The sequence below is a fragment of the Leucoraja erinacea genome, chromosome 5 (assembly GCF_028641065.1).
Source record: "Leucoraja erinacea ecotype New England chromosome 5, Leri_hhj_1, whole genome shotgun sequence".
Lineage (NCBI taxonomy): Eukaryota > Metazoa > Chordata > Chondrichthyes > Rajiformes > Rajidae > Leucoraja > Leucoraja erinaceus.
Genome location: NC_073381.1, coordinates 39,217,055 through 39,227,106, shown reverse-complemented (window position 1 = coordinate 39,227,106; position 10,052 = coordinate 39,217,055). Strand labels below are relative to the sequence as shown.

Genomic DNA, 10,052 nt, shown 5'->3' with positions numbered 1-10,052 from the left:
TATAGATTCTGGCTCAGTTCCTGTGGATTGAAGCTAATGTTATCCCACGTTTTAAGAAAGGAGGGAGAGAGAAAGCTGGGAATTATACACAAATTAGCCTGACTGTGGTGGGGAAGATGCTGGAATTGATTATTAAAGATGTAATAGCTGTGCATTTGGATAGCAGTAAAAGGATTGGTCCAAGTCAGCATGGATTTACAAAGGGGAAATCATGTTTGACAAATCTTCTGGAATTTTTTGAGGATGTAACAAGTAGTATGAACATGGGCGAGCCAGTGGATGTAGTGCACCTGGACTTTCAGAAAGCCTTTGATAAGGTCCCACACAGGAGATTAGTGGGCCAAATTAGAGCACATGGTGTTGGGGGTAGGGTATTGACATGGATAGAAAATTGGTTGGCAAACAGGAAACAAAGAGTAGGGATTAACGGGTCCCTTTCAGGATGGCAGGCAATGACTAGTGGGATGCCGCAAGGCACAGTGCTGGGACCGCAGCAATTTACAATATACATTAACGATTTAGATGAAGGGATTAAAAGTAACATTAGCAAATTTGCTGATGAAACAAAGCTGAGTGGCAGTGTGAGCTGTGAAGAGAATGCTATGAAGATTCAGGGTGACTTGGACAGGTTGGGTGAGTAGCCAGATGCATGGCAGCTGCTGTATAATGTGGATCAATGTGAGGTTATCGATTTTGGTGGCAAGAACAGGAAGGCAGATTATTATCTGAATGGTAAAAGTATCTGAAAAGGAAAAGTACAACGAGACCTGGGTGTCCTTGTACATCAATCACTGAAAGTAAGCATGCAGGTACAGCAGGCAGTGAAGAAAGCTAATGGCATGTTTGCCTTCATAACAAGAAGAGTTGAGTATAGGAGCAAAGAGGTCCTTCTGCAGTTGTACAGGGCCCTGGATTATTGTGTGCAGTTCTGGTCTAATTTGAGAAAGGACATTCTTGCTATTGAGGGAGTACAGCGTAGGTTCACAAGTTTAATTACCGGGCTGGCGGGACTGTCATATGATGAGAGAATTCATGGATATGGTGGGATTTTACAGGTTTGTCAAATTAATCTGATTTTTTCAAGTTTGGTATATTGAGTAAAATGCCGTGCTGGAGTAATTCAGCGGGTCAGACAGCATCTCTGAAAGAGAGGGTGTTACCTGAAATTGTAGAGTTCAATGAGTTAAATGGTGTATTTTCTTTAATACTTTGAGGAAACAAAGATAGTTCACTATTGCTGACCATCAATTACAAACACAATTTAATGGCCACTAATGGACAATTATGTGTGAAGAAAGTCTGAAGAAGGGTCTCGACCCGAAACGTCGCCCAGTCCTTCCATCCAGTGATGCTGCCTGTCCCGCTGTTACTACAGCTTTTTGTGTCTACCTTCGGTTTAAACCAGGATCTGCAGTTCCTTCTTACACAATGGACTGTTATAGATTGGCACAGACAAGTGCAAGCTAATGGTTAATTTAGGATAATTTGACAATTATATTGATGTGCATTACAGAAAAGTTGATCTAAACACTTCTAAAACCTGACAATCCCGGTGACTCATCTAAAGGTCTTTCGGTTCTAAAATACTAACAGCACACTATTTATCGTTTCAAAATACTGGTAACCCTGGGCGTGGTTTATTGCTTCCCAAACAGAAATCTGGGCTCGTTGTGTCACTGGCAGTTTAGTTTGTGCAACAACTTGAAACAGATCAAATCTGTAAGCATTTCAGAGATTATATATTTTTTCATTGACAACTGCCGATTTGAATGTCAAAAGAGTAAATCAGACCGAATCCTTTCGCAAACTTGTTTTATTTTTTCCTCAAGTGTGGGGGAAGGTAGTGGTAACTGTTTCCCTTCCTGTTTCTTGCAGAACGGGAGCTGACCTCTCGCACTGTCCAGCAGCGCGGCTCCAATCAACGAGCGGCGGCAGGAGCCGATGAGCTCAACCAGGAGTCTGCCATTGGACGGCTATATTTAGGAGACAGCGCCGGCCCTTTAAAAGGGGAAGGAGCCGGCTTCACTCACTGCCTGCTTGTGAGTGATTGAGAGGAGGATGCAAAGTAGACCTGTTTAGCTTTAAAATCCGCGTTGCTGCATTGATCACACGCCTCCATTCAGTTGCGCTGAGAAACTGTTTCAGTAGGAGAGATAAAACAAGTTTACAGACACGGCGACCATGGCTGCAATCCGGAAGAAGTTGGTGGTGGTTGGCGACGGTGCCTGTGGCAAGACCTGCCTGCTGATCGTCTTTAGCAAAGACGAGTTCCCCGAGGTCTACGTGCCCACCGTATTCGAGAACTATGTGGCCGACATCGAGGTGGACGGCAAACAGGTGGAGCTGGCACTGTGGGACACGGCGGGCCAGGAGGACTATGACCGTCTGCGACCCCTGTCCTACCCCGACACCGACGTGATCCTCATGTGTTTCTCGGTGGACAGCCCGGACTCGCTGGAGAACATCCCCGAGAAGTGGGTGCCGGAGGTGAAGCACTTCTGCCCCAACGTGCCCATCATCCTGGTGGCCAACAAGAAAGATCTGCGGAACGACGAGAACGTCAGGAACGAGCTGGCTCGCATGAAGCAGGAGCCGGTGCGGACCGAGGACGGCCGCGCCATGGCCGTGCGCATCGGAGCTTACGACTACTTGGAGTGCTCGGCCAAGACCAAAGAAGGGGTGCGGGAAGTGTTCGAGACCGCGACCCGGGCAGCGCTGCAGAAGAGAGCACGGCCCAGCCAAGGCTGCGCCCACTGCTGCACCGTCCTATGATGCTTCCCAGCGACCAGCTGGAGTCACTCAGCTTGCCGACCTCTCCTCTTCACAGGGTGCTGGACTCCTCTTGAACAGTAAGAAGATGCGGACAGTCTCTAGGAAGAAAACATGGGGATCATAAAGAGGGTGTGGGGAATAGATTTTCTTTTATTTTTGCTCCGAAAGAGCCGACCGATCATTGGGAGAGAGAGAACTGTTCTTTTTGTTGTTTATTTTAATTTAATTCGGCGGAAGATAAACTTTTCACACTGATTGCGGGCGGCACTGTCCCGCTAGACCCGCGGGTCGATGGGTGGGTTGTGTGGGCATCCCGCATGGGGTGTAGCCTACGGACTGACTTGCAATATGCCAATGTCTGTGTTATGTATGTATGTATGTGTGTGTCTGTGTATGTAGACGCTGATGTGTGTGTTCTCCTGTGAGAAGCGACGAGGAATGTATGGGTTTCTCCCCGACTGGATTGCTTTGTTTAAGGGACATGTTGATGCAGGAAGAGCTCTGATCCGGCGAATAAGACACGGGAAGAGTGGAAGGGGCACGTTGGCACTTTACTCGCCGACTGAAGAGCCGGCCCCAGCCTACCTGCGAGAGAGAGAAAGAGAGAGTGTGTGTGTGACTGACTAACTAACTGAAGGGTCGCGCCTCCCGCCCAAAGCGGAGATCGCAGGTGGTCGGGCGCGACCTCAGAGCAAAATACTGTTTCTTGTAGCACTGACGACAAACTTTGGGACACGCGCGATATACACAGAAAAGAAAATGGGTCAACGGGGAGATATTTTCAGTGTTTTCATTTGTCTGAGCATCTGTACTGGTCGAAAGGTGACTTTTTCCAAGATCCATCGATATTTTTGATACGTCTCCCAAGTGGTACTGAGGTGGTCATTCACCGACTCAGTTTTAAAACCAACCAGAAAATGGCGAAGCTTCGCACTGATGCCAAGACGTGCGTTTGTTTACAGAATTATATACCGAAGTATAAGCTGTGTTTTTAAAAAAAACTTTTCATGCAAGGTATTAAATGTAATCAAATCTGACCACTTTGTTTTGTTTTTATTTCCGATTTGTTGCAAAGGCAAAACACGACCAGGTTTGAGTTTTTCTTTAAACTTTTTTTGCACCAATGTGAGCGTTTGAATCTGCGCGGTTGGGCGAGTCTTTAACGCTAGCGTGGACAACCGGGAGAAAACGGCAGCCACGCCGGCATCGGTCTCGTACAACCCATTTGCCGAAGTGCAACCAACCCGTGTATATATATTTTTTTGCAAATCTCTTTACGGTCCCAAATCCCTTCCATTCCTGCTCCTTTTCTTTTGTTAAAGAATGGGTGTGGTGCAGAATTTCCTCCCTCCCACCCCCATTTCCGCTGACCTAATTAATGCCTTCCATGTTGATGGCGAAGAGTGCGTTGTGATCACTGTACAGTACTCGGCCGGGTTGGTATTGCGGTTATTCTCATTTTTGCCCTTTCTAATTCTAGCGCCAGAGTTCACTGGTGCATTGAAACAAGTTTCAAACATTTGCGTGTCAGTTGAGTTGATGCAAATGCGGGAACTTCAAAAAGCTTCAGCTTTCACCACCAGCCATAATTCTTAAAACATCGTTAATTTCTTAATTTTCACACCATTAAGGAACAAAGGAGGATCTGGCGTGGAGGGATATCGGGAAGGGGAGAACAAAGTGGCAGACTGGGTACTTTGTAACTTTGTCAGTGCCCTTTTGTGGTGACTATTTGCATTCCTTGGGTATGCAAACATAATTCCACTGTGACTTGTCGCATGTGACAATAAAGCATTCATCATGAGCTGGATCATATGTTTGAATAAACCAACGCAGGTGTTTCTTCTGGGTTAAGCGAAACAGGCCGGCAAGCTTTGGATGGTGAGAAGTGTGAACAGCAGTTGGGGTGCTCCTGTTATCAAAATACCTTTGTAACAAGGAGGGATCAGAAATGTTAAGAAAAGGATCCTAATTATCCAAGGTTGCAATGTGCATTTGTAAGCAGCATGTAAATACTGCAAAGAATACCATTCACAAAAGGAGCCCATCTTGACCATGGAGTTTGTGTCCTATTGGAATAATCGGTTAACCTTGCACTCATTTTATAGTAACTTTCTGGCCAAATTAATGGGTATTCAATCGATTTCCCCCCCCCCCCCCCCCCCCCCTTATTTTACTTGTCATTTGCCTTGACTTAAATCTAAGTTACTTGATTTACTATCCATCTTTCACTAATTTCATTTAAAAACATCAAACCCTTGTAGGCTTTTTACAGGCAGTTCTGTGTAACGTGGTGTGCTGCCATGTTCATGATTGGCATTAAAAACACTTTAAACTGGTCCTTTTCTGTGCAAGGAGGTATTTCGTTTCACCGCTACGCACAAATGCACAATTATGAATGTCCCAATCATGAACTGTTGGACAAAACGCAACAATATTTTGCAATTGTAGGAGTATCATATTGCTTAGGTGCTTCCAAAACTCGTATCTTGCCAAACAACAAAAAACAATTCTGGTGATTTGAAACTTTTTCAAGAGGAAAATATATTTTTAGAAATGTTTGTCCCTTTCTATAGATTTATTCAAAGGTATTAACTTAAATAATGAAAGCATTGCCTGATCAATTTCTTTCATCAATATTTTAAACCAGTGCATAACCTGTTATAAAGAGAATCTTCCATTACATTCAGTGGTCAGTTTATGACAAGTGGAATATGCTTACTGGAAATAAACTTAGTGGGGGAAAAAAGTTGAAAATAGAACAAGTAGGATTAGGGGTGGGAGGTAGGGTAACAAACCATTGGGGAAAATGTTATGCTACATCGTAATATAAATTAAAAACATGCATTAAAACCTGAATAAAATGCATCTCACATTTAAAATTTGTCATCTCATCATGGTCATTCATTTGAATGTGTCAAAGCCAGATTCTTTACTGTGTAGAGAAGCAAGAGTACAGCAAATTGACAACTTCTGTGGAAATGGGTTTACACCTTCCCTTTCTGACATCAGATACAAATAACACAAAAGTAAAATCTTCACTACATGAGATTCCCAGTCACACATCTAACACCTTGTTATCAAGTGATTTGAATCACCTTGAAATAAGGTTGTTGTGAGGTGCTTTCTGGAGTTTAATTCAGATACAATTCAGTTAAATGCGAGGTGATGGATTTTGGAAAGACAAACCAAAATCCGGACAAACCTTGCACAGTAAATGAGGTCCTGGGGAGTGCTGTATAACAGAGAACCAAGGACATTGTTCCATGAAGGTGGCAACATAAATGGACAGGGTAGTGAAGAAAGTGGCATGCATGCCTTCCAGCGGTCAGGGTATTGACTACAGGAGTTGGGATGTCATCATGTTACAGCTGCACAAGATGTTGGTAAAATCACATTTGTACTGTGTAGTTCTGGTCGCAAAAATAGGCCATTCGGCCCATCGAGTCTACTCCGCCATTCAATCAAGGCTGATCTCTGCCTCCTAATCCCATTTTCCTGCCTTTTCCCCATAACTCTTGACACCCGTTCTAATCAAGAATTTGTCTTTCTCTGCCTTAAAATTATCCACTGACTTGGTCTCCGCAGCCCCTTGTGGCAATGAGTTCCACAGTTTAACTACATTCTAAAGAAGTTCTTCGTCACCTCCTTTCCAAAAGAGCACCCTTTAATTCTGAGGCTCTGACCTCGGGTCCTAGACTCTCCCACCAGTGGAAACATCCTCTCCACATCCACTGCTTTGGAAGGACATTATTAAACTGGAAAGGGTGCAAAAAAAATTTGAATTTATTGCCAGTTCTGAAAGTTTTGACATATAGAGAGGCTGGATAGAGTTTCCTGGAGCATATCTGGAATCCTCTGCCACAGAAGATAGCTGAGGCCAGTTCATTGGCTATATTTAAGAGGGAATTAGATGTGGCCCTTGTGGCTAAAGGGATCAGGAGGTATGGAGAGAAGGCAGGTACAGGATACTGAGTTGGATGATCATAATGAATGGCGGTGCAGGCTCGAAGGGCCGAATGGCCTACTCCTGCACCTATTTTCTATGTTTCTATAGTAGACTGAGGTGTAATCTTATAGAGGTACATAAAGCTGCTGCAAATAAGAATTTAATTGTTCCTTTGTTGGTACATATGACAGCTAAACCATTCTTGACTCACTCGGATACAATACTCCAGTTGTGATGAACCAATGCTTTATAGAGGTTGAACACAATCACTTTAGAATTCTAATGTGAACGTCCATAGTTCCCTGAAAGTGGCAAGCCAAGTAGTACAGAGGGCTTGTGCCATGTTTGTCTTTATCAATCCGGATATTGAATATGTCAGGAATTAAGTTGCAGATGTATTGTCAGGTTTTGGAGTATTGTGTGCAGATCTGATTACTGCATTGCAGGAAGGGTGTGGAGGCTTTGGAGTCAATCCAGAAGAGATACATCAGGATGTTGGTGGAGTGGAGACTATTAGCCATAAACAGAGGTTAGACAAACTTGGATTGTTTCCCCTAAAGCAACGGAGGCTGAGGGGAGACGATAGAAGTTTACAAAATTATGAGAGGCATTTGTAATATAGATAGTCAGTGACAATTAAACACTCTTTGATGATGCCTGATGCAAGCTTTTAAAAAAATGTACTTACACAGAGAGAGATGGTAGGTGCCTAGTACATGCTGTCATGGACGGTGATGGAAGCAAGTACAATCATGACATTAAAGAGGCACTTAGGCAGGGAGACACAATGCAGCCACAATGAAATGCAGATGCTGGTTTACCAAAAAAACCCACAAAGTGCTGGAATAACTCAACAGATCCCGGCAGCAACTCTGGAGAACGTGGATAGGTGATATTTAGGGTCAGATCTGAAGAAGGGTCCTGACCCAATCATCACCTATCCAGGAAACGGAGGGATATGGATCAGGTGCAGGCAGAAAACATTATCTTAATAAGACTTCATGGTCAGCACAGGCATTGTGGGCTGAAGGGCCTGCTGTGCTGCACCATTCTGTGTGCTATGATCAGACAGACCGGGAACCGACTGGAAAACAATTGTTTCTTCTTCTTAAACTAATTTTGTATCAATCTTGCCATTGCCTCTTTTAATCAATGTTAAATTAGTTAAATTTAGCTCAACCTCTATCTCACCTATAACACCTGTACGTTGAAACATAGGCTGCCAGTCCTATCCCTCCATCAGCTAGGTTTCCATAATGGATGTAACTTCCCAGTCATAGATAACTATCCTCAACCTGAGAACATCCGACTTACTTGGCAGCTTTGAAGCAAATACATTTTATTCCAACAGTCTTTCCGCACTCCCTGCCATGCTCCTGCCTATCCTATCTACTGAACTTGCTGTCATTGACTTCTATACTGACTTCCAGTCTCCTGTACGGATCACTATCACATTGGATCTCACTGCCCTGCCCATTTAGTTTAACCCTCTCAAATAACACGATAAATCTGCCTACTAGGATTTGGTCTCGCTCCAGTTCAGGTGCAACCTGTCCTGCTTGCACATGTACTCTTTGCCCCAGAAGAGATCACAAAGATCCAACAATCTGAATCCTTGCACCAACTCCTCAGCCACACATTACTCCATCGTCCTGTTCCTACACTCAATACCACGTAACATTATTATCCTTGAGGTCCTGCTTTTTAACCTTTAGCCTAATTCCCTATACTCACTATGCAGGACCATATCCCTTTTTCTACCTATGTCATTAGTGTCAATGTGCACAATGATTTCTGGCTGCTCACCCTCCCCCTTGAGAATGTTTTGTCACCATTTTAAGACATCCTGGACCTTGGCATCAAGGTCCCAATGTAACATCCTGGAGTTTTGTTTGGTGCCATTGAATCTCTGATCTGTCCTCCTAACTAGAATTTCCTACCAATATCCTGCTACACAACTGGGCGCAGGATCTTTACAGCCATAAGTAACGTCATATATATTTGTTTCATTTCTAGAAACATATTTCCTAATGGTTTCTACTTTGCATTTCATTAAATTAATGACTGAATATCTATTGTAAATAAACACCAGATTGAACGCTGTTAAAATCTTTCCCCTCCTTTTTGTTTTGAAGGGGATGATTCATGCTGGGTTCATAGTAGACACCATTTCAAGTGACTAGTTTTTAGATTTTGCATTCATTTGAATTTTGCCATATGCAACGTATGATTTTCAGGCCAAGGTATTCATATTGCAAATAGACGTGTAATTAAGAAGATAAATTTGGAAGATAGTTCTGTTAGAATGCAATAGTTGTATTCCTAAGAAATCTCACATTATAGAAAATTGTAGATAGGGAGTTAGGGGCTAGTGAGTTTAACAGTTATTTTTCCCTCCACAGGATTTTCAAAAATAAGTGTCTATTTAATAGCTGTAACTTTTATTTTTGTTGCTGCAAGCTGAAAAATAGCCTTTTAATAATAATTTGTAATAGTGTGTCATTGCACAAGTCTCTATAGAGATGTTTGTTTCTTAATTTCAATGGCCAACCATGATGAAATTAGCAGCATGCATTCTTAAGAGAAAATAGTGTCTGATTACTGTGGGTTGGTTACTTGGAAGCAGTAGTCTTCTGTTTAATTTTATTGAGGCAGCTTCTTTTGGCATGTCAATGTCTAAAGTAAATTTTAAGTAGTTCTCTTGTACTTGATAAAAATCATGTTCTAACCAATTCGGTCCATGTAATGCAAGTAATCTGAAGAAGGGAACTGATCTGAAACAAAATTCCCCTCCACAGTTGATGCCTGGCTTACCGAGTCCCTCCAGCACTTTCTTTTTTCATACAAGTAGTGTTTCAAATTCATCAGTCACTTTATATACAATTAGTATTATGGAAACACACATTATAGCAGAACTACCTGCATTTTGGCTGGGTCTTAGAAAAGTTGGAATATCAACGCAAAAATCCATCGTGTTCTCATCTACTTGACAGCAGAAGTCAGCTCGGAACTAGTAACAGGAATATTGCATGACTCTTCCCTCTAACCAAAGGATACAAAAGAAGATCATTTTAGTTTCTTTACCTGCTCCCTTGGGAGTAAATTTAACAGGGTCCTGTTATCTAGCCAGGGATTTTCCAAGTCCTTGTGAATTAGTATTAGTTTGTCAATCAATTTAGCCAAGGAAGCATATCAGGCTTCATTGTTTCTTTCCTCTTTGTAATATTTGAGAGTTGTTCCTCCAAATCCAGGAAAGGCCTTGGTGGTTCTTCACAGAATCATTAATCCACAATGCTAATTCATTATTCCTGGCAGGAAGCACTTTATCGCA

At 42.8% G+C, this 10,052-nt stretch overlaps 1 protein-coding gene across 1 annotated transcript; it reads left to right on the top strand.

Annotated features, from left to right (window-relative positions):
* The first annotated feature begins 2,007 nt into the window (after positions 1-2,007).
* LOC129697140 (rho-related GTP-binding protein RhoB) lies at positions 2,008-3,809 on the top strand. Its single transcript, XM_055635393.1, has one exon. It carries the CDS (start codon positions 2,182-2,184, stop codon positions 2,770-2,772), a length of 591 nt encoding a protein of 196 aa, XP_055491368.1. The 5' UTR covers positions 2,008-2,181; the 3' UTR covers positions 2,773-3,809.
* The last annotated feature ends 6,243 nt before the right edge of the window (positions 3,810-10,052 follow it).

Excerpts from the sequence above, each read along its gene's own strand:
- LOC129697140 (XM_055635393.1), top strand. The coding sequence starts at position 2,182 with ATGGCTGCAATCCGGAAGAAGTTGGTGGTGGTTGGCGACGGTGCCTGT.